This window comes from Staurois parvus, unplaced genomic scaffold, assembly GCF_062004578.1.
Source record: "Staurois parvus isolate SC_StPar_1 unplaced genomic scaffold, SC_StPar_1.0 ptg000029l, whole genome shotgun sequence".
Taxonomy (NCBI): Eukaryota; Metazoa; Chordata; class Amphibia; order Anura; family Ranidae; genus Staurois; species Staurois parvus.
This window is the reverse complement of record NW_028317825.1, coordinates 11,085,788-11,111,524: the sequence shown is the minus strand read 5'-3', so window position 1 is coordinate 11,111,524 and position 25,737 is coordinate 11,085,788. Positions and strand designations below refer to the sequence as shown.

Genomic DNA, 25,737 nt, shown 5'->3' with positions numbered 1-25,737 from the left:
ACAGGGGCGAGGGTAATCACAGGGGAGCTTGCAACTTACTCAATACACACCTAATCTTCTAATGCATATATGTGACACCTCCAGTTTATTTAAAGCACTCAAGAAATTCCTTCAATGGACATGTCACTACCCTAACAAAATGCACCTGGCTGTAGTAAACACAGAGAAACAATACCGGCTGATTCACAGGTGAAAGATAACCACTGAGGGTAAAGACAGAGCAGCAGAATTGTACAAAAGGTAATTTATGACCCTGAAAAAATTTGGCAAAAAATAAATAATAAAAAAATAGGATAGGCTAATAAACTATATAAGGTAGATAGAATATATACTGTTGCTAACCATGCTCAATCACACACGCACATCTAAAATGGTTCCTTATTTTAGTGATTGTAACCTTATGTTAGTATAGTTCACAAATGTTTTTATGCCAAGCCAATTCCAAACTTTCATATACTCTTTCAATCAAAAAATATTAAACGTTGGTGACACGCACAGAGCATGTCTGAAGATGCTGCTTATCGGATTATTATTTTTGTTTTTTTTCTCTTCTATAGCATATCCTTCCCCAAAAACAGCCTGAAGTCCTTGGCCTTGTCTGCTGCTCTATGCTCTTCTTTCTCCTGCTCTAGATAGGGAGACACTTATCTGCTCTCCCTGACCTGTCTTTGGTAACACGTCCCCTTGTAAATGGGCAAATTCTCTGAGCCATTCCAAATTCTATCTGCTTTGCCTTTGTAATAATAAACAAGCACATTCTGTCTGGCCTCCTCAAACTGAGAACACCAAGTCCATCCCTCCTCCCCCACAACCAGAAAAACTCAAACAGAACCAGTTCCCTGAGCACACAATCATCTGCGTAAATTGGACCAAATTTAACTGATGACACCAATCTTGGCCTTCAATAGAGCCTGTGACGGAGATAAGTCTTTATGGCAAAGACACTGCTATCGTTCTAAACAATCTCTGACATTTCCGCTAAACTACACATTTAAAAGAATACACAAGCTGTTCACACCTAAACTGGGCTGGCTCACAGTATACAAGAGCAGCTAGCATTGCCTACAGCATTTAATATTACAAAAACGGAGAACCTTTACATTTTAAAGGTAACATTTTTAAATACACAGTTGACAAGCATACATGGTAATTATTTTACAGCTAAAGAATCACAGATTGTAATTTTGCCCAGCCTGCCCTGAGATTTACACCTCCCTACCAGGCATCACAGTCTGGTTGGTGACCTCATATTTCCATACAGTGATTAACCATTTCAATACCGGGCAATTTTACACCTTCCTGCCCAGGCCATTTTTCAGGTTTCAGCACTCTCACACTTTGAATGACAATTGCGCGGTCATACAACATTGTACCCAAATTAAAATTTTATCATTTTCTTCACACAACTAGAGCTTTCTTTTGGTGGTATTTAATCACCGCTGGGGTTTTTATTTTTTGCTAAATTAACAAAAAAAAGACCAAAAATTTTGAAAAAAAACCCCCACATTTTTCTTTGTTTCTGTTATAAAAGTTTACAAATAAATAATTGTTCTTCATAAATTTAGGCCAAGATGTATTCTGCTACATGTCTTTGGTGAAAATAACCCAAATTAGGATGTATTATTTAGTTTGTAGGAAAGTTATAGAGTTCACAAACTATGGTATATATTTGAAAATTGATCAATCCTGAAGTACTGACGGCCAATCTAATTTTTTGAGGTCCAAGAATGTCAGAACAGTACAGAAATCCCCCAAATGACCCCTTTTTGCAAAGTAGACAGTCCGACGTACTTCATAAGAGGAATGGCGAGTTTTTTGAAGTTGTATTTTTTTTGTCATAATTTTCGGAAAATGAAAAAATTAAATAAAATTATTTTCACTATTTTTTTTTTTTTTTTTACATACTGTCACCAGTGCAGTACAGCATCATCATATAACTGGCATGGCGGTGAACAGGGACACTGACTGGTGACAGTATGAAAAAATAAATATATATATATATATATATATAATTTTTTTATTACATTTTTTTAATTTTCTTTTAAGATTTTACTATGACCAAAGTAGTACAATGTTACCATAGAAACATTGTACTACTTTGGGGAAGTGATCAGTATTTTTTTTTTTTTTTTTTTTTTTTTTTTTTTTTTTTTTTTTTTACACAATTTGCTTATAGCATGAATTACTTTGCTATAAGCAAGCATTTACCTGAATGGCATCGATTCATTCAGGTTTTTTTTTTTGTTTTTTTTTGTGCTTAGCTGTGATTTGGCCACAGCTAATCACATGACATGTGCATGTGACCTGCTGTAACCATTCACAGCTAGACACTAGTATACAATGGATGGCATGAATGAAGCCATCCATTGTATACAACTGTCATGTGACCTGCTGTGATTGGTCACAGAAGGTCACATGGTACTGTCAACAGGGGCCGGTACTCAGATCTGTCATTGGCCATGTCCGAGGTACACGGCCGGTAATAGATCGCGCCGCTGCGCGGCTCTGCAACCGCGTGAACTGCGCATGTGCGGGAGGACGCCAAATGGCGTACACTCCGGAAAGCGAATGCATTTTTGCGGCCACCAAACGGCTATAGGCCGGGCGGCAAATGGTTAAAGCAAAGCAGCTTGGTCACCTCTCATCCTATGAATGGAGGAGAAGGAGAACAAGCAGACATATGAGATCATCTCTCCTAATGTCAGGATTTTCTATGTCAGCATGTTTATACTACAGTTTTATTGGGTCAGATCTTCCCTCTCATACTACCAAGGTGCCATAAAAACCTGAAAAGGACAGACTCCTTGCTTGTTATGGACATTTAGAACAGTTCCAACAATGCCTCCAGTTCCTTCTAATATGATAGCACTTGGGAAAATCTTCTGTGCATTTAAACTGACCCTATCAGGCTAAAAATAGTAAATGTACAGAAGAAAAGTAAACCTCACAGCAGCTATGCAGACATCTATCATAGGGACATTATGTTCTTTACCACCATTAAGCTAATTTTTTTTAAATGGCTGTTAGGAACATTAATTATGTGGGAGTTCTACACGTGAACACACTAGTTGACACCAGGAAAGGGTCGGAAAGAGGGTTGAGCTGAAGTAGCCTTGTGACAGAAAGATACCTGAAATGTCATGTGTGTTAGGTGTCAGGCTAATAGTGCAGAGCATTCATGTAAATCTACAGCAAGCATTGGTTCCTTTAGGGAAGCATGCAGTAGTTAGGTGTCATGAACAGGTCAGAAAAACTGCTTTCTGTAGTAAATGTTAATACCAGAAGACATCACACTCATACTTGAATGCTCTATGCATATCATCTTTATTGCTAGAAGTCATCACTAGACCTCATCCTTAAAAACCGGCTCGTAGGAACGCAGTAGTTTTGCCTGCAGCAAACAGTCCGAATGCAACTATTTCATCCCTTTAATCAAGCTTTCTAAGCAAGGCCATGTTCGGTCTTATCAGTAAGTCATAAAAAAACATAACCAGATCTGAATAAGTAACATGGCCCAGCATTCTGTTTATCCCTCTTATGATTCATTAAGCTTTACTCTCATCTGTAGCCAGGACACAGTAAGGAAGTAAATGATGAACACATAACCATTACGTCTTCTTGCAAAGCATCTGGTATGTAATATTATTCATCGTACAGTTTCTCAGTAGCCCACACTATAGGGCCAATACTGGGAAGAGAACAAGAGTTGATGCTTGTTAAATCCATTAACAAGACAGTTATGGATGTAGAACACTGTAAGCCGTGCATATTGGTGAAGGCTATTAAAGTGAGTGGAATGTAAAAAACACTAATGGTCATTAGAATGAAGTTATAGGAGACGTAGGACCAAAGCTCTTTTGGCCCTACTGCTCTTAAGGATCATAGGAGTGCACTTTGCTCTGCACTCCTGTGACCTGTTTTCAGCGGATAGCAGGCAAAAGTCCTCTGTCAGCTGATGTTACTGAGCCGGTTCAGGCTCTGGAGAGATCCAGACTTTGAAGTTGAGATCCATCCAGAAGCCTGGATCAGTAGCTGGCTCAGCCTTTCAGCAAGCTGCTGAGAGCCTGAGCAAGCTGCTCCTGCACTCTCCACAACCCAGTGCTCCAGTGAGCACTGGAGGGGAGAAGCAGAGAGCCGGCGACTGACAGTCACCGGCAATCAGCTCACTGAAGACTGAGTGATCAGTGGTCTTTGATTGAATGTCTGTACAGCACTCATGGTAAACCTTCTTAGGCTATTGTTCAGGTTACTGTTAGAATGTGCCCACAGTAGATCTATGATCTTAGTTGATACAGGGAATATCCGATTGCCTCTCGGGGGATCAGGAAGGAATTTTTTTCCCCAGCAGGAGCAAATTGGATCATGATAAAAGAAATGTGTTTTTCTGCCTTCCTCTGGATCAACTGTGGGTATAGGATTATAAGATATTTTTTTTTTAATGGTTGAACTGGATGGGCTTTTGTCTTTTTTCAGCCACACTATGTAACTATGTATGTAATATATGACTGGCACTGTTTCTGTTTTCAGTAGTGGTTGGTCTGTTGTTGCACTAAGTGATGTGCGCCTTGCCCTTTTTTTTTTCTTAACCTAAATTTATTCTCTGTTATTATAAGAATAACTTTGCTATGGGTTGCTAGATGCATATGCTTCTCTGAGAAACATAGTGCTGATACCTTGTATGTGAGGTATAGCAAGGAACCCAAAGAGGCTGTATCTGGAAATACTTCTCCTGTACACTCCTATACAGCAGGGATTAGGTGCAAAAGAAAAAAGCAGCACAAGCAGCCAAACAGTACATGAAGCATGCTAATAAGATGAGAAAGTAGTGTGACAGAGAGGTGAGCTCATCACTGTTCTGCTTCTCCTTTCACTGTCAGGGACTGGATGTGTTCAAGATGACCTGAGCTTTGCGGAAGCGGGTTGGACAATGCTGGACATCAGATCGAGGGTGTCTAGGGGCAGTAAAAGTACTACAGGAAAGTAAATATTGAAGCAAAAGCCAATTTTGTTGTTTTATCTTTTAATGGGCTATCCATTTTTACCTTATTTTTAGTTAGAGTTCTGCTTTATCTTACTCTACACTGTGAATTCATATTTGTTTTTTTATTGATATGTAAAAAAAAAAAAAAAAAAAAAAAAAAAAAAGAAGAAGATGCTTAGCTTTCATTTCTTGTATCATGCAAAAAAAAAAAAAAAACAGCAAAAAAATGGGGAATGAGCTGAATGTCTACTTGGAGACTGGTTGAACCACTGAACAAAAGAGAGCGTCATAAGTTATCAACACCTGACAGTATGCAGGCGATAAGGGAGTGACGGCAAATCAGTTATCGCACACTTCTCTGTTACAGTAGTATTCAATGTGTTTCTGTCTGACACAAGCTGTTTTCTGCATACACAGAAAGATAAGGATTTCTGAGGATAAATGGCAGGGACATTTCTAGAGAACAATATGTAAGAAACACCAAAAACAAGTACATGTGAAGCTGCTTTCTGGAGGGACATCACAGGAACACTGGCTGGAATTAATGTTTCTTTCAAATACAAAAGCAGAATTTAATACCATATAAATAAGGATCTACCGGTTATGTAGTTCCTGTAGGTTTTTGTATAGAAGGGGGGTTGTTTTTAAGCATTTTTTAGAGTTTGCATTAGCGTTTAGCCTCGTTTTTTGCGTTTGTAGGGGTTTTTTTACCAAATTTTTTTGATAAAAAAACATCCAAAAACACCGGTTTGCCGCGATTTACCGCCCTTTTCAGAGCTAGAGCATTTTTACAACTAAAAAACTCCTCTAGAAACCCACTAGTCCTGGGGTTTTTTTTCAGCCAAAAAACGTCCCTGCCAGAAAACGTTGATTACAGTCTATGTGTGCATGAACACATAGGATAACATGCTGGGGGGTTTACTGCCTGTAGAAAAAAATGTCAAAAGCCAAAAACAGCAGCTGTAAAAATGTCCAGTGTGCATGAGGACTTATGCAGGACAGTAATCCCGTTGAAGGATAAACACCCCTCCGCAATTATCTGTCTCAAGCCAAGGACGACCCTGGCTTCCTATCTTTGCACAGATATTCAGGAACCAGGCAACAGAAGGCAGCAGAAGTGGAACTATTTTAAGATCATTTTGTCTAAAATAAGCCAGCATTAACCGTTTGCTGTTATGCTGCTGTTTTCTACCACAAAAAGATTTCTGATTAGTCAGGCAATGTAGACTTGTAAACTATTTGGGTTATAAGTTCAGTTTTCAGCATACTGTGAAATCCTTGTATACTTCATTCAGTGAAAAGTGTTGTAGTGGGTCAAACTGATATTTGGGGTTTGAATATGTAGCCCTGACAATCATAATGATATGACAAAAAAGTGCCCAGCATGGCCAGTTTAGGCAGTATCACTTGCACCAGAATAGCGATACAACATGGAGATTACTATAAGAACCATAAAATCAAACAAATGAGGACCAGTGCCCTAAAGGGATTATGATGAGTGTTACATAAACAAACAGCTACTTATAGAAAGAAAAGACTGGATACTGAAAAACAAACAGGGATCATACAGTTGAGCTAACCCATTTTCAGATTAGGGCAATGACACAGAAGACACATTATGGCAGAGTGTGTGTGCGTGTGTTACCTACTGACGTCCCTAAGCAACAAGACTCATCGCTGTACAGCCCATAATCGCAACTGCAGCTGATCACACAGTGCTGTAGCCCTTTGAGCTGATAGAACCCATAATGCAGACATCATGGAATTGCTGACTTTTTCTCTGTGCATATAACTGATGAATTACCACTGGTGTACTAAGTCTATGTTAGGCTGTCACAGAAATGTCAGCATTTTGGCTACAAACAATCATCCTTTTTGGTGCAAACATTGTTGCAACATTAGATCTAATATTTAAGCTAAACGTTTATAATGACAAAGTTCTTACTATCACAAAGTATCAAGTCACAGAGTGGACGTTTTACAAGTGCAAAAAATAATAGAGATTGCCAATAGCAACCAGTAAAAAAAACAGCCTTAATATTACTTTCTTTGTTATAAATTATATCCCTGTGTGTATTCAATGATAGCAGACATTTTCGCTGCAAAGACAGTAAAATGTAATGGCACGTGGAGCAACAACTGCATACTCACTGTGAGAGACGTAAAGGTCATACACATTCCACCAAAGCCATTCAGACATAAGGCTACGAAAATCAACACAGACAGCGCTGTAGTGGAAATTAAAAAAAGACGGATTATTACTGACTGAGGCTTCCAAACTGACATGTCCTAAAAACATTATTGCATATGACTGTTGTCTGTATTGCCAATTACTAAGAGATGTCATAATAAATAATTTCAGTTTCATAATAAATAATGTTCAGTTTATTAAACCCTGAAAAAAAGACAATGGTGAATACGTCTTTCAAGAGCTGGGTTTAATTGTTTCTTCTTGGAGAGGCAGTATCCTCTTCTATATACTACTGTTTTAAAAGGATAAAACACATTTGACAGTATGTTGTGTGCTAATGGGTACATTTATAAAAGAAGGTTTGGCCTTACAATTGTCAAATCTCTGCTTTAGGCTGGATTCACATATATGCAGTGCGGGACATTCCTATTTAAATCATATGCGATGACAATGCAGTGCAATTTGAGCCATTCGTTTGTATGGCTCAAATCGCACCAAATCTGCACAAAAAAAAGGTGCAGGACCCTTTTTTCCCGCACAGGTGTTCACACTGCACTGTGTTTTGTGAACCTTTTTGGGGTGTCGTTAACGTAACATTAACAACCCTGTGGTTCGGATGAGCACTTTGTGATTTCAATGCGGCGCGGGAAATGTACAGAATTTGCTGCGTTTTCTACATGGCATATGTGAATGGACCCTAAATAAAAAACACACACACACATTTATGAAGCCAGCAGGATTTGGAACTCCAAAGCCAGCAGAGCACTGATAAAATAAAAAAAGTTAAATACAAAGCCAGGACATCCTGGTCACATAACTTGTCAAAGTCATGTGACTTGTCTCTTCTCCAAATCACAAAGATTTGTGAGACACCACAGGATCGGCTTGCATTTTATCTTATAAAAGCCCCCTAAGTCTTAAATGTAACATATAATAGAATGTATGCTATGAGCTGATGTACTAAACCAGATGCATTTACACTACTGTATCAATGCAAACATGAAACAACATAGTCTTATCCTAATCGTGGAAATTGTATCTACACATAGTTTTTACTATGCACCTGTCAAAGCAGACATGTTTTGTGACAAATACGGTTTACTAAAGGAGGTATGCTCCAGCATCCAGACATATGTGCCAATGTAGCAAAAAGAAAAAAATATTTTCTTCAGTGCTTTTACATACTTACATAGTCAGGTTGAAAAATCCAGCCCATCCAGTTCAACTAATTAAAAAAAAAAAACCCACACAAATAGAAAACCTCCGTATACACTATCCTATACCCAGAAACAAAGGCTTTTATGTGGCAAGCATACAGTCAGGTCCATAAATATTGGGACATCGACACAATTCTAACATTTTTGGCTCTATACACCACCACAATGGATTTGAAATGAAACGAACAAGATGTGCTTTAACTGCAGACGGTCAACTTTAATTTGAGGGTATTTACATCCACATCAGGTGAACGGTGTAGGAATTACAACAGTTTGCATATGTGCCTCCCACTTGTTAAAGGGACCAAAAGTAATGGAACAGAATAATAATGATAAATCAAACTTTCACTTTTTAATACTTGGTTGCAAATCCTTTGCAGTCAATTACAGCCTGAAGTCTGGAATGCATAGACATCACCAGACGCTGGGTTTCATCCCTGGTGATGCTCTGCCAGGCCTCAACTGCAACTGTCTTCAGTTCCTGCTTGTTCTTGGGGCATTTTCCCTTCAGTTTTGTCTTCAGCAAGTGAAATGCATGCTCAATCGGATTCAGGTCAGGTGATTGACTTGGCCATTGCATAACATTCCACTTCTTTCCCTTTAAAAACGCTTTGGTTGCTTTTGCAGTATGCTTTGGGTCATTGTCCATCTGCACTGTGAAGCGGCGTCCAATGAGTTCTGAAGCATTTGGCTGCAAATGAGCAGATAATATTGCCCGAAACACTTCAAAATTCATCCTGCTGCTTTTGTCAGCAGTCACATCATCAATAAATACAAGAGAACCAGTTCCATTGGCAGCCATACATGCCCACGCCATGACACTACCACCACCATGCTTCACTGATGAGGTGGTATGCTTAGGATCATGAGCAGTTCCTTTCCTTCTCCATACTCTTCTCTTCCCATCACTCTGGTACAAGTTGATCTTGGTCTCCTCTGTCCATAGGATGTTGTTCCAGAACTGTGAAGGCTTTTTTACATGTCGTTTGGCAAACTCTAATCTGGCCTTCCTGTTTTTGAGGCTCACCAATGGTTTACATCTTGTGGTGAACCCTCTGTATTCACTCTGGTGAAGTCTTCTCTTGATTGTTGACTTTGACACACATACACCTACCTCCTGGAGAGTGTTCTTGATCTGGCCAACTGTTGTGAAGGGTGTTTTCTTCACCAGGGAAAGAATTCTTTGGTCATCCACCACAGTTGTCTTCCGTGGTCTTCCGGGTCTTTTGGTGTTGCTGAGCTCACTGGTGCGTTCCTTCTTTTTAAGAATGTTCCAAACAGTTGTTTTGGCCATGCCTAATGTTTTTGCTATCTCTCTGATGGGTTTGTTTTGTTTTTTCAGCCTAATGATGGCTTGCTTCACTGATAGTGACAGCTCTTTGGATCTCATCTTGAGAGTTGACAGCAACAGATTCCAAATGCAAATAGCACACTTGAAATGAACTCTGGACCTTTTATCTGCTCGTTGTAATTGGGATAATGAGGGAATAACACACACCTGGCCATGGAACAGCTGAGAAGCCAATTGTCCCATTACTTTTGGTCCCTTAACAAGTGGGAGGCACATATGCAAACTGTTGTAATTCCTACACCGTTCACCTGATTTGGATGTAAATACCCTCAAATTAAAGCCGACAGTCTGCAGTTAAAGCACATCTTGTTCGTTTCATTTCAAATCCATTGTGGTGGTGTATAGAGCCAAAAATGTTAGAATTGTGTCGATGTCCCAATATTTATGGACCTGACTGTATGTAGTATATGTGAATTTATATGACGCTGCTTAGGAATTAAGGTGTTAAGAATTTGTGCATTCATGATATTCCATACCTAAGGCTTTATGCACACTGGCTTAAACATGTCAGTGCTCTAGGCAAAAAAAAATGCTAATTTTGAGAATGTTTGTACTAGCGTTTTGGAGCATTCAGCGTTTTATTCTGCCAGAAAAATGCTTTTAAAAATGTGAAACAATAAATGCTGAACTTAAAATAACACCTCATGGCTACCTTATGTGCTTGGACACATAGGATACTTTTGATTGATTCTAAAGGCAAAAACACTAAACTCGTCTAGAAGCAGCATTTTTTTAAGCCAGTGTGCATGGAGCCTACATGTGCAATTACTCTCACATGGCACTTTTTATTTACTTTAAGTTAGAATCCTATGTGCACTCTCTAGTGCACCCTATAATCAAGGGGGAAATTAAAAAAAAAAAAAAAAAATATCTGTATTATTTGGATGCTCTATGCACATCACAAGCTGGGACCATAACACATGTATGGAATAGGATTGTACTCTACAGCAAAATTAGCAAGGGGACTGTGACTTCTGGGTGTGCATACCGTTAAACGCCAATGTGTGCATGGACACATAGATTAACATGGAGGGGCATTTAGGGCCAAAAAAAAATGTTCAAAGGCCTATAAAAGTAGTGATTTTGTGCATGAGACCTTAACCTCTGTTTGATCTGAAGTTGCCATGGTGTTGCACGTGATTAGTTTTGACACTAACCATTTGATGGCTTGACAGTTTAGTTGAGAGCACAAGCAACTGTGGCAGTTCTCATTCACAGCAGACCATAAATGTAACTGCCTCAGGAAATAGTGAAATCAACTAGTCTATTTCTGCTAAAAATTCATATCGCTTACTTCCTACTCTTGCGCTTTATCTGTTTAATAAGTCAGTACTTATGCATGAAGGAGTTGTGCAAAGTTTTAACCTAACCATGCAATTCATGTTTATATTTTAGCAGGCTTACTTACAATTGGGATTACTTGATCCATATGCAATAAGCAAGCAGGAAACACCAAAACTGGCACTGAAAGAAAAAGAAAACCCATTTTTGTTTTTTTTTTGTTCTGGCATATAGGATCACTCGTATTCACAAAAATACAATGCATTCAAAACGGGTAGCATTTATTACACACTGAAGAGTTAAGCCACCTGCTAACTATATATCTTGGAGTCACCAGTGGTGAGATCTCAACACACAGGCTCACTATTACCAGCTGTGACACTTTAATTTGCTTTGTTTTTAGAAATGCAATGATAAGAATGCAGACAAGTGAGTGGATATATGAACTGTGGTAAGGAGATGTAATCCCTAGAATGAGATAGCAGAAGCCAAACTTCTCAGCTCAAAATACTTTGCCTGAAACTGAAATACACTGTGGTTGGCTTGATGCCACTATAGGCAACAAGATAACTTGGTTTTAAAATACATGCCCTATTATCTGAAAACACATAAAAGATTATTCACCTTCCACTAAGCCTCAGCTTGCGTGGACCATACTTGTCCATGATGATTCCTAATGGAAGAGAGATGGCACTCAGCAAGAAAGATCCCACTGTAAAGGCCAGATTTAACATTTCATCTTGTTCATTGCACACTAGCCAGCCATTCAGCTCTATGACTTGTTCTCTGTTTGTGTCATTTCCGTGAGCGCTGCCGTTTGTAGAGTTGGTATAGTTGTACGTTGCATTTTCTGTATAGGAAAGAAGGAAAAGCAGGTCTGTGTAAAGCATTTATTCCAAAACAACTAGCAGAGCATTTAAAATCAAGCACAATAACATTAGATGCTATTACTAAATGTGCAACTGCATTAAGACATATATAAAGCTATATGTTGTCAAAAATAGTTATAGTCTGACCATACGCGAAACAAATAAGATACATGATGTATGCATTAGCGCAACTACTGTTATGCACACGTACTGTACGCATATAAAAACATCTATTCAAAAACTGACATTTAACATAAAAAACAAAAATGTAATATATAGCAGCCTACTAATACTTCGATTTGGTGGCTGCATTCGTTTTTTTATGCTTTTTTCCTTTATTTCCACACCATGATCCAGCCATTAACACACTTCCTGTCGTTGGGTGTGTCTACTCTGACTGGAGGAGCAACGGAGACATCTTTGGACAACAGCATTGTCATCCTAGGGAGAGGGTAGTGCTAGATGCGCTAGCAGATTTAGATAGACTTGGCCAGGTAACACTTTTAGGAAGTTACAGCAACACTTTTTTTTCCTTTAGGGATAAATGTTTTACATAAATGAATAGAAGCTGACCATGGTAGGCACCCCTTTCATTGGTAAATGGTTTGTCTCATCCTTTAACTGCCACTTTTAATACACAGCTTGGTCTGTTAAAAGAAGGTTAAAAATTACAGACTTACTGGCTGGATCGCCACGTGAAAGAAAACACATAAAAGCATAAATACCTCCTTAAAATGGTTGTAAAAGCTTCAAGCTGAGTTCCTCTCAAAAGTGGAAGCTCCGCTTATTTGCCTCCTCCCCCCCCTTCACCGTCATATTTGGCACCTTTTGGGGGGGGGGGGGGGGGGCGGATACCGGTTTTTGACAAGTACCTGCTCCCACTTCTGGTTCAGTTTGCAGTGGCAAAGTGAGCCAGAAATTCAGGCACCTCCTGCAGTCTCCCGGGACCTTTCACAGGTCCCAGAAGACTGCAAAACCAATCAGGAGGTGCAGAGCGACTCGGGCATTTGCAGTGGGCACCCAGCTGTGGAGTCGCAAGCTGTCACAGCCTGGTGCTGACAACAGAAATGCCGACACCATGGAGGAGAGAAGGAGAGAAGGGACGGCGCGGGTGAGTACATTGCTGAACCCTGGGACAGGTAAGAGTGTGTTTATTAAAAGTCAGCCGCTACACTTTTTGTAACGGCTGACTTTTAATAAACACAAAAACGGCTGGAACTCTGCTTTAAGTTTTTTTTCACATTAATGCATTCTCTAATGCAAAAAACCTTCTATGTTCATCTCCCCCCCAAGTCCCCCTAAACACTTACTTGAGCCCAATCTCAATCCAGCACTGTTTTCTCACTCTCCTCACTGCACACACTTAGCCTGTCTTGGAATGGAGTCCACATTAATGCCCCCATAGCAAGCGGCTTGCTGTGGGGGCACTTGGAAGGGAGAAGCCAAGAGCACCAGTGGGGGCGAAGTCAAAGGAAGGTTCAGGGACGCTTTGTGGAAAACCATAGAACAAATCACGTAAGTAGAACATGTTTTTTTAAAAATATAACTCTACAATCACTTAATGTCATGCAGTACATTTTTAATGGCACTCAACACATACTTGTCCCAAAGCACTTTACAGAGTAATGAAGTTTCCCTTTTTTCATGCAGAACATGTGAATTTTTAGCTTGAACCATATAGCCAGAAAGAATCTGATCCACTAGGTTCCTTTTACATTAGCAACCAAGGGGAAGTTAAAACAAGCGACTTATCTGTGTTTTTACTACTCACTACAAGTGGACATGATGCCACTCAAGTAAGTGCATGTTGTCTTTCTCTTTCATGTAAATGAATGGAATTGCATCACAACTAGGGTTTCTACCTCATCTCTTTACACAGGTTCTGAGGCTACATTAATGCAGATAAGGCACTAATTGCTACCTTAATCAGCCATAGAACCTGTGTAATTAATATGTGTTCAGTTATAAAAGGATGAGGTGGCAACCCTATTCACAACTGAGAGGCAAACGCTTGGCTTGCAATTGCTGTTCGAGATTGCAAAGATAAGTGTCTACTCCACTGGGCAACATGCTGTATATACACCTTGTATGATACAAGTGCTCACAGGTTCTATGCAGCTCACCTCTACAGACTAGAGTGAAATACAGAGAAGTTCTAAACATTTATCTATCATGCCTTTTTACTTTAAAACAAAAGGAAGTTCAACTTCACTTGTCTAAGCATCAAAATATTTTCTATGATTTTGTTTTATATACACAAAATGCTCATTTTATCTGGTAATTTAAATGTTACACATAAACCCTTGAACATGTGTTACTACGGATTACAAGATAAAGATCAATTACATTGTCATCCATAATGACATTTCATGGCTTCACCTCTCAATTATTAACGTTTCCTTACTGAAACATGTTTGTTCCTTCTTTTTCCGATTTCTCACCACTGCAGAAGTGAGTGGAGATCTCCACAAGAAGATCTGCTCAAGAATGATACAAACAGCAAGACAGAGGTTTTTCTCTTCCTACTTTTCTAGGGTATACTTAAAAAGCAGAGAAGATTACATTTACCAAACATTTTAAAGTAATATTAAACTGACACTAAAGTCTTTTTAAAAAAAAAAAAAAAAAAAAGAAAACCTCATACTTACCTGCTCTCTGCAGTGGTTTGGCGCAGAGCAGCCCGGAACCTCCTCTTCTTGGGTCCCCCATCAGCACTCCTGGCCCATCCTTCCTGTCGGGTGCCCCCACAGCAAGTAGCTTGCTATGGGGGCAGGTGTGCTCCCAAGCAGCAGCTCTGCATGTCCCACACAGAGCGGCTGCTGGGCCCTGCCCCCTCCCTCTCTTGACTGGCTGTGATTGACACCCATGGCTCCCACTGCTGCCTCAGCCAATCAGGAGTGACAGTCCCCGGAGAACCCAAGCTCTCGTGGACATGGGGACGTGGCTCGGGTAAGTTTTAGGGCGGCTGGGGCTTCTACACACAGAAGGTTTTTTTACCTTCATGCATAGAATGCATGAAGGTAAATAACCTTGAGCCTTTAGAACCACTTTAAGGTCTCAGCAGTTTTTCTTAGCTTAACAGCATGGTGAAAAAAAAAAATGATAATCTCCAGTAAACGGTTTGCTAAAATTTTCATTAAAGTTTATAATTTGAACTTCCAATGCTGCTGGTTCCTGTTCTCTCAGTGCTGCTTCCATGAAAGAGTTAGGCAGGCCATAGACAGGCCGTTTATCGGCCAAATTGTCGGCCGATAAACGAAAAATTGGTTGTCACCGATGCTGCCACCAATGTGTGGATTTTTCAGCATGACCGATAAAAATAAACTAGAAGATCTGCGAAAAATGGCCGATGGGCTGGCCCCACTAACGGCGTGAATATCGGCCGATTTTTCGTGCGGATGAAAATTCAGCCGATAAACGACCCGTCAATGGCCTGCATTAAACAGTGAACAGTGCAGTCTCCAATCAGACTGTTAGCTGGGAAAATTGAGAGGGAGGAGAAGGAGAGAGCCTTGCTAGGCTATAGGGCTGTGTGTGTACAGAGCCCTGTGTTGTTAGTAAACACAAAGCTGTGCGCTGTGATTCGCTAAGCCAGTTAGCAGGTCCCGGCTATAAATCATTGGCCAGGACCTGCTGACCAACCAAATGACAGCACAGATTGGGTAAGGGGGCACACATGTGCAACGCCCTATACCCTGAAATGCTGGATCACGTCCTCCTGCAGTAAAATGTTCTCTGGGTAAACGAGGTGGAGAAGAGATTGGCGATGTCATGATCTCTACCTCATCCAATCAGAGATCACACACACATAGAAGTCATAACATCATGGCCCTCACTTATATGTGGAGTGGGCTACTACAGAACTCTACAGCAGCCCTGTGGACATCAGATATACATACATACATACATACATACATCAAGCCAAGCTAAATAATTCTGGAAGTTCACATTTAACTGCTGATGAATCAATCACTGCAATTTATAATTTATGCATCAGGAAGATAATAATATCACTTTTTGGGCAGCACAGTGGCTAAATGGTTAGCACTTCCGCCTGGCAGTACTAGGGTCGTTGGTTCTAATCCTAACCACGACACCACCTGCCTGGAGTTTGCATGCTCTCCCTGTGCCTGCGTGGGTTTCCTCCCACACTCCAAAGACATGCTGGTAGGTTAATTGGATCCTATCTAAATTGGCCCTCATATGTGTACTTGTAATAAAATAAATAAATGTGTTGCTTTATAAATCTATCCACAAGTGTTTTTGTCCCCTCAATGGAGACAATTCTCTACACTCCCAGTCTCAATTTCCCCCACTCTAGCAAAAAAATGGCAAAAATATCTGTAATTCAAATTTAAAATACCTAATAAATTCTAAACATCCATTTCATACAGATTCCAGACAAATATTTATCCTGCTTGTGGCTTCTATTTCCTCAAGTACATTGGCATACAAATGGCAGTATATTGCCAGGCACATATTTGTTTACTTAGTCTCAGAATTTAGAGAGTTCTTGCTGCTTCGTGGAACTCTGTTACTTCTGTATCCAGATGCTTGGGATCAGTTATGTTTATAACAATGCTAGACACCAGGGGTTCTTTCCTAGCAGGACACAATACAGGAATCCTCAGTGTCTTAATATAAATCTATGCATGCGCCATAGTACTAAGAAAACAGCCGGAGGGAGAAATGACCCATGAGAAACAATGATTCACCTCTGACTATGCTGTGGTAAAATGATGTACACAAGGACAAAGGACATCCTTTATTTCATATCCAGTATGTCTTGCTTTGATTAAGTCAATGAATTAACAATAATGTATATCTTAAGACAACAGTGGAGAGGGGTTAAGACAATTGTCAGGTTCTCATTGCTGTTTGTGTCCCTTTAAGGTCTATGCTGCAGCATCCGTCTGATGCTGCAGCTGTCCCACACTGGTTCTAAGGGCTCGTTCACACTTGGCTGTTTTACCAATGCTTGCCAAACGCCCCTATAGCGTTTGGCAAGTGTTGGTCCAGCGTTTGCGGAGCGTTTTTTAACGCTCCGCAAATGCCGCATGCGTGGTTTAGCCTATAATGCAGTTTGAGTGGTGTTACCACTCCGCAAACGCCCCGCAACCACGTCACAAACGCACCGCAAACGCCGGCCATAGACGAGAATAGGAGGCTTCAACGACTCCTGACTCGACCAGAGGCGTCCGTTTTGCCACGACATAACGCAAATGCTCCCGTTAGAACAGCACCATGTGCTGTAATGTGCAGAATTGGCAGTAAAAACGCTTCCCAAACGCCTCTCTGCCGCCTGCACACAACGCTAGTGTGAACGTAGCCTAAGACAAAGAAATGAGCTATCAAATGAATGCTGATTGCTCAGTTTTCAATCAGCTCCGAAATTGTCAATCTCCAGTTCTCTGCTCTGCTCATTGGAGAGCTGATGTGGGAAAGGGGAGCCATTAGCCGTTTCGCTGCATGTTCAAAGGTTTTGCCAACTGTCAATCAGGCAGCATAGTGGATCCTGACAATATTGTCTGGATTATTCCTGAGTCTGCAGCGACTCTGCTCCATCAGCTGATAGCGGGCAATAGCCCATTATCAGCTGAATCTGGGTCACAGGAGGACAAAAGTGTACACCTTCTGTGATCCACAACAGAAGAATAGCCAAAAAAGCGAAGTGTTTGCCTGTGTGAATACGGGGATGAGCAGTCCTATTCATGTCAACTGGGATGCAGAGGTTGTATAGACTCAGATGCTGCTCCCAATTTGACAGCTGCATCGGTGCGTGTCCCGGAATGCATATTGTGTGAGTTTAAGAACACGCTTGCACCCACACAAATGTCAGATTGGGAGCAGCGATGTGTCTGTGCAGCCATTGCATCCTAATTGACATGAATGGAACCACCTGTCCAAGGACGGACAGAACACCTGTGCATACCTGTGTGGGCAAGGACAACCCTCACACGGGTATATGCCGAAGTACGCCTATAAAAACAAGGCCTTAGGGAGATTCACTCTAATGCAGGCCATACATGGGTCGAATTCTGAATGAATTTTCCTTAGAAAATTGGACATTTTGTGCATTTTGTAATCCGATGGTGCCACCATTGCTTTCGGAAATTGACCAACCAAGCCTTCAATTTCACGTCATGTTGCTACAGAAAAACATTTTCATGGCCAAGATTCTCCCATCACTGATTAGAAATTCATTCATTTTTCAAAAAATTTCCAACATACCTGATCGCTCAAATTCAATGGTCACATGAAAATCGGCCATTTCTGTGGCTCACTAATGGTGAGAAATTTGAACAAAAATTCCAAGTAAAGATTTTTGAACAAAAAATTTTTTGGAATTCGACCTGTGTATGGCCGGCTTACAGGCTCGCTTTTCAGAGGGTGTTTCACAGGCAGTGGGGAGGCGTTTTGTCATCTCCTGTTTTAACCTCTAAGAACATCCATGCCAGCAATACATGGGGCTGCAGTATGGCCCCATTCAATTGAATATATCAGGTTTGGTGGGCGATATTACCTGCTGAACATGACAGGGTGGACAACTGTTGCTGGGCATGTGTATACCCCAGTCTGCTGCCTTTTCAGCTTAACAGGAAGCGGTTGGAGGGTGGTAAAAACATGGCCCAACTATGTGTTTTAACACCCCCCACCCAGCCATGAGTGTAAACCTAGGCTTATTGCCCAGATCACTAATGTCACCAGGAGTTAAAGTGGGGGTAATTACAAAGAGTTGCCACCAGAACAATCTTCCAATGAGAACACTTGCTCCAATGACAAGTTTACAGGAAAGAATTTTTCTTACATTAGAAACAAATCCCTGTCTAACGCTTGTCAAATGCTATAGGGGCGTTTGGCAAGAGTTAGAAATAAAGTCAAGTGTGAATGAGTCCTAATTGTTCATGTTTTCACTTTACTGTGAACCTGCCAGTAACAGATAATTTCCGAATGTCTACTATGGGTTAATGGAATGTAGTTTGAATGGTGCAGCTGAGCCTTGTTCACACAGGTGCCGAGTGTACAAGTGTACCCAGTGCATCTGTTACAAGCCCAGGCATTATTATTATTTATTTTTACATGCTTTCACTACAGGGGGTGTAGGGAAATCAGTGGGCCAGACACTATGAGCAATGTTCTAAGCAATGCAGTGCCATGTCGTCAGTTTTGCTCTCTAAGTCAGGGGTTAGGTGACAGGTGTGGGGAAGTTGCACTGAATTCCTCTCTTTTAGTGGCTAAAGTCTAAAGAAAACCAAGCAGGAGTATCATTGATTCCTAAGGAAAACAGATGGTCAGTGGACATAGTAATTAATACAACAGATGCTAGACAATTGAACCATGGACATGGTATTGGCAGGGCCATTTTCTCCAGTTCTCAATGTTTCTTTGGTTTTGTTACACAGAATCATTTGGGTATTAATCAATGCACTGTAAACTGCATGCAGCATGTTTGAGCTTTCTGCTCTTATATATTCGTATTAACTATTTGGCAACAGAATCTGATAAAATAAACCAGCACGCAGCATGTGTCAGTCTACAGTGGTCTTTATTTTTTCTCTGAAAAGTGCCTGGTATGAAAAGTCATATATAATGAACTATGCCTTAAGCCGAGAATATTGGACAAATGATCGTCCATTTTTTTGGGGGGGTTGCATGCTGGCCTCATATTTAAAACTAATAGGTTTCTAGAGTTACAAAAATTCTCATAAGACAGAATGCAACTTAGGAGGTGATGTTAAGTATTGTATTGTAATTCTATTGTATTCTTTTGTTTCTGCACATGCGCGGCCTTGTTTACTTTATTTTTATGGACAAATACTGTGATTAAATAAAAATAGGGTTCTCGTACAAGAACTTTTTTTGTGTGTGCTTCTCCCTCCGGATAATTTTGCATGAACTGTCATGATTGGCTCTTGAAAGCTGTGTATTAATGATCCGATTATCGAACGATTGCTCTGAAAGTGGTATTTTTCATCCAATTTTCTCATTGTGTATTAGGCTTTACTGTAGCCTCTGAGGCACCATTCACACTTTTTGGTTTTTGTTAATGCATGTTAAAATGTGCAGTTTAAAGTGTTACTACTAAACCCACAACAGTAAAATCAGTCTGTATATGCAGTAAAAGCATGCTTGTTCTACTCACTGTGGAACCTAAGGGGTTAATCCTCTGCATTGTGTAAAAAGGCTGTTTGATCCTTTCTTCTCTGCCCCTCTTCTTGTTGAAATGACCACCTGATACAAACTGAACATGTGGTCACATGCTCAGTTTGGTGTGTATTGCTAGAGTTTTTTTTTCCTTGGGAGGGTGCATGTGATTAGCACAGGGCCAATCCGCACTGTCCAGACAGAAGTTTTCACATCCTCCTAGAACAGAAAACCCCTTCTACAAGCTTTAACCAGTGCTCTGCTGAAGTCACAAGACTGCTCTAACTGCTGATGAGAAAAAGGTATTTAGCATTTTATATTTACTAAAATAATTGCATTTCCATGTTGTGTGTACTGTGGGAGATCAGATATAGTGAATGCAGGGTCCTGGGTTTAGTATCACTTTAATGCACTCTAACAAGCGCATGTGCATTGTGATGTGCTGCCATTTAGTTTGTGGCACAACAACGAACGTATACTGTAAGAAATCGAATGCATCACAACATGCAGACATGAATGCTCATATCCTTGTCTTATCATTGTGCGTCATTGTCAAAAATAGTACAGGTGCATCTTTCAGTGCACTTAGGTGTGTTGCAAGTCCATCCATTGAATGGCCTGTTTTTTGCACAACACACATCAATGCAGGAAAACATGCACATTAACATACATCGGTTAAGACCGCACATTGACATACATACAGCTTAACAGTGTGAAGAGGCCCTAATTAGTTACAGGTACTTGTATAGCACCAATTTACAATATTATACATTCACATCAGTCCCTAACCCTCAAGGGGCATGTAGTCTTAGGTCCCTAACTTACATTTATATTAGAGCCAATTTAGACAGGATCCACTTAACCTACCAGCATGTCTTTGGAGTGCGGGAGGAAACCCGAGTACCCAGAGGAAACCCACGCAGGCACAGGGAGAACATGCAAACTCCAGGCACATGGTGCCATGGTTGGGATTTGAACCAATGACCCTAGTACTGCCAGGTGGAAGTGCTAACTATTTAGCCACTGTGCTGCCCATTCTTGAATAATTAAAACACTGATGCATTGTCAGAAGTGTATTTGTCCTTTTTTTTTCCATTTGAAATCAGCGCTCTTCGTAGAGATAACTAAAATGTAATTAAAAATCCAATAGGGATAAATAGTAAGCCAAAGATGTGCTAAATCCAAAAGGCATGATGATGTATTTGTTGCCAAATATAGTGTAATTATCACCAAGTAGGTTAATATTTACCCATGAAATGGTAAACTTGTAGCTAGATGGAGATGATGCTTGCAGTGTCTTCAGCTTTCCTCCCATCCCCCCTTTAGTTGAATGTGTGAGTAAAACAAGGATAAGGTAACAGGAAACAGATGTGGGTGAAAGGTCATTCAGACCATGGAGACACAGCCTATGTAGTAGAGGCGTGGACATTGCAATATGGAGGTGGCATTGGCTTCTTCTACGTCACACAAAGCCTACACCTTGTACACAGTGAGAACATGGTGCTGGGTAAACAAGTGACCATTATAGCTCTGGAATGGAACAGGCTTCTGGCCAGTGTCCTCAGCACTTTTCAAGAACTCTGGCTCAGTTCCCAAAACAAAAGAATTTTTGTGACACAGTACATCATAGCTGATATTTACATGAACCCTTCAGGAGCCTTAGGAAAGTTTATTAATTCTATTTATTACACACAGATCACACTTTCCAGCTTTGCTTCTACAACTATATTTATAAAGTGACACTAAACTCTTTTTTTTTAAAAAAAAATCTTTTTGAGCTGTATTCCAAATTCAAAAAATAATTTCTTTTGCTTTCAGCCTTATCCAAATTCAGTTTTTTATGTGCTGTGATCTGACTTCCTGTTAGAGGGTGGCTATGTTCGTTATGCAGGCCATAGACAAAAAATCGGTCATTGCTGCCATGGATGCTGCCACCAATGCTAACAAAAAACGGCCATTTTTCGTGGATTTTCCAGCATGACCGATCAAAAGAAACGAGAAGATCTGTGAAAACCGGCTGATGGCATTGCCCCACTAATGGTGTGAATATCGGCCGATTTTTCGTTCGGACGAAAATTAAGCTGATAAACAACCCGTCTATGGCCTGCATTAGTCCCAAGGGCGGACTGACCATTTGGAAACCTGGCCTCTGCCCAAGGGCCTGGGGTCAGTAGGGGGCCCCATGAGATGCCCCTGGTACCTTTTTCATAGGCTTTTTTGAGTTTGGGCAAGGACACAGGGGCCCCATGATCCCTTATTGCCCGGGGGCCCCATGAGTTGTCAGTCCGCCCCTGATTAGTCCCACTGTATGCAGGAATGTAGCTGCTCTCAAAATGGACTAGCGACTATGGGATATGCAGTGTGCATAGACCACAACTAACTTGCACTGCTTGTTCTAAGCAAATAGAAATGAGGGAGAAAAGGAGAACTTTGTGAAGATGTTACAAGGAGCAGAAAGGACACAGAAACGATTTCATGAAAAAGAGATTACAGGGCTATTGAGTAGTGGAAGTGTATTGATTGTTTTTGGGGGTAAAAGGATATACATTTGTGTCACTTTTTAACATGGTTGTAAACTTCAAACATGAAATGTGAACGAGTATCCCTCTATAGTGTGTACTTGTCTCAATTAAGAGCACTAATGCAGGCAATGGACGGGTCGAACATTGGCCGATTTTTCGAAAAAAAAAAACCCCAAAAAAAACAAAAAATCAGTCGTTCATTCAGCGGACGTTACCACCAACCATTAAAAAAAATCGTCCGACTAAATCATAAAGTTCACCCCATAACTTCTGTCCCTTGCAGGTCACGGCTCATGCGCGGACTTTTTATCGGTAAAATGATCGGCCGATTTGCCCATCATTGCCAGGAAAATCGACCGATCGTCAAAATCGGCCGCAAATTTTCCAACATGACCAATAAAAAAAGTGCAAAAAACTCAAAAAATGGCCGACTAATTAACTCACTAACAGTGCGAAAATCGGACGATTTTTTTTTTTTTTTCGGCCAGCATTAAGTGTCATTTCTGTCCGCTGCTTCATTACTCTATCAACATGAATCACGTTTGACAAGTTTTCCTGACGCCAAGAGAAAAATGGTGAGAGGGGAGGGACCTCCAGCAGATTGACAGCCTCAACTCTGTTCCTGTGAGAAGGGTACTCTCAAAGCTCTCCTTACTGAGCTCTGCTGTGTGTAATTTCAGTTCCGCCCCTTTACTCTGAACTCTCAGACAAGCTTTACAAATTCTGCCCTTTTGAGCAGCTGTAGAGAAGAGACAACTGCAGATAAACAGGTACAACTTATGTAAGAGGTTTTGTTCCATCTCTGTGTATCACCTGAGGCCAGTCACTTCATTTGGGTATATGTAAGGGTATACAACCTAGGGTTGCCACCTAAAACCGAACACATATTAATTACACAGGTTCTGAGGCTAATTTAATGCAAATAAGGTACTAGGTGAGTTTAATTACCACCTCAATCAGGCACAGGACCTGTGTAATTAATGTGTTCGGTTTTAAAGGGATGAGGTGGCAACCCTAATACAACCACTTTAAGCTGAACTCCAGGATGGTACATTTTGCATATTACATTGGGCTAGCTTGGCACAATGAAAGTAGCCATAAGTGCTACCTGACCAGCCTCTGTGACAGCTGTAAATCACTTCGGTAGCCCCAGACTACTACAGCAATGGTCACAGTCTTCCAGGGGCTATGCCAAGCAGCTGATTTTCTACTTAGTAGCCACAGGGGGTCACTTGCCATGGCCGCCGCTCAGAGAACACCTTGCATTTTTCTCAATGAATGCAAAGCATTCTCTGATTGGATGAGGTGTAGAGGAGGGTAGGTGATGTCACAATCTCCATCTCGTCCAATCAGGGAATTCTTTGCATTAATTGAGAATAGTATATGTCGTTCTCTAAAAGATGGCTGTGCAGAGCAAGCAACCTCCTGTGGTTATTCTGCAGAAGGGCTGCTGCACAGCGCATCACCTGGAAAACAGCAGCCATCACTGTAGTAGCTCAAGCTCCTACAGTCCTTTATAGCTTCCATGGAGGAAGATCAGGTATCTTATAAGCATACTTACATGGCCAAGCTGGCCAAAAGTAACTACAAAACATATCATGCCTGGAGTTCAGCTTTAAGTTGATATATTTCATTTCTGTATTTAGCTACTTATAGATTATGCAACTACCCCACCTCAGAACCAGACCGCTAAGCCCATGGTTCCAGAAATAAATCTGATTGATATATAAAGTATACTTAGCCATGGGCTTGGCAGGGTAATATTTGCCTGTGCTGATAGATCACTGAAATGTGATCCTGCTTAGATCTCCAGGCTTCCACAATTGTGCGTGCACACACACTGAAAGTATTAGGCCTTATTGACACAGGCGTACTTGCATGTGCACCGTGTGAGCACCCAGTGGCTGCATGGACACAGTCTGCTCCCGATCTGAAATCAGTGTGGGTCCCGGAATGCAGACTGTGCGTGTTCGGGGACGGATATCAAACTAGGAGCAGCAGCTGTGTCCGAGTAGCCACTGTGTCCCAACTGACATAAATGAGACTGCCCACACATGGATGCATGGGACACCTGTACATTCCATGTGGGAAAATACAGCCATCACACATGTGTAAGCTTAAAGCAGATCTAAACTCTCAATCGACATTGATTAGCATTAGTTAATAGATAGGAAAGTATATAATATCATTTACTTGTTTTAAGTGATTTTTTTTTTTTACTACATTCAGTTCAGTTACTGCCTGCTTTCCAGGCCTAGGCAAATGATGTCATACATCAGGAGCCTTCAGGGGGGGTTTTCTCAGCTAAGCACCCTCCTGCATGCAGGCCTGGGCTAAGGCCAGATGGATTCTAGGAAGTACAGTAAATGCTACTCGAATCATCTGCCCTTACTCAAGAAAAATGCCACGAATGCTAAGGTGGGGGGGGGGGGGGGCATTTTTCAACAAAATAAACCATAGAGATATGGATGAATGGGGAAGTTTGCTTTGAATATTACAAATGAATAATAGAGTTTGCGGTGCTTAAATGCAACTTCATTCTGCTTAAAGCAGAGTTCCAGCTGAAAAAAAAAAAGTCAGCAGCTACAAAAACTGTAGCTGCTGACTTTTAAAATACAGCCACTTACCTGTCTCTCGGTCCAGTGGTGTCCTCACCACAGCTGGTTTCACCGGCCATCTTCTCTCCCTGGCACCTGCATCTTTAGTGTGGGCACCCGGCTGTGACAGCTTGTGGCTTCACAGCCGGGTGCCCACTGCACATGCGCAAAAAGTGCTGTGAATGGCCCCGTAGTCTTCTGGGACCTGTCACGTATCCCAGAAGACTACGGGGAGGGAGGACTACTTCTGCTTCCAATCACCTATGCGATCGCAGCGGAGGTTGGAATGAGTACCTGTCAAATTCGGGTACCCGCTCTCCAAAGGTGCCAATCCTTAATGGGGAGCGGGGGGACAAAGCATTAAAGCGGAACTTCCCATTTTGGATGGAACTCTGCTTTAAAGCTAGGTTCACACCTATGCAGTTTGCATTTGATCCATTTCTGCAGTGCGGTCTGCATTTTTACACATGTGTTTTTGCCGCGTTTTGCAGGTTTTTTTTTTACTTGCTGGGCAGATTAAAATACAAAACGCATCAAAACCGCACAAAATGCTTTTGTGCAGCGTCTCCATTGAAGTCTACAG

At 41.0% G+C, this 25,737-nt stretch overlaps 1 protein-coding gene across 1 annotated transcript in view; it reads right to left on the bottom strand.

Moving 5' to 3' along the window:
* Window positions 1-25,737, bottom strand: part of SLC43A2 (solute carrier family 43 member 2) — an 89,026-nt gene that overhangs the window by 24,594 nt on the left and 38,695 nt on the right. The window contains exons 3-5 of the mRNA XM_089657889.1: window positions 11,646-11,871; window positions 11,149-11,204; window positions 7,133-7,209 (exon numbers count right to left, since the gene is read on the bottom strand). Coding sequence (XP_089514015.1) covers window positions 7,133-7,209; window positions 11,149-11,204; window positions 11,646-11,871 — 359 coding nt within the window. The remainder of the gene's footprint in view (window positions 1-7,132; window positions 7,210-11,148; window positions 11,205-11,645; window positions 11,872-25,737) is intronic.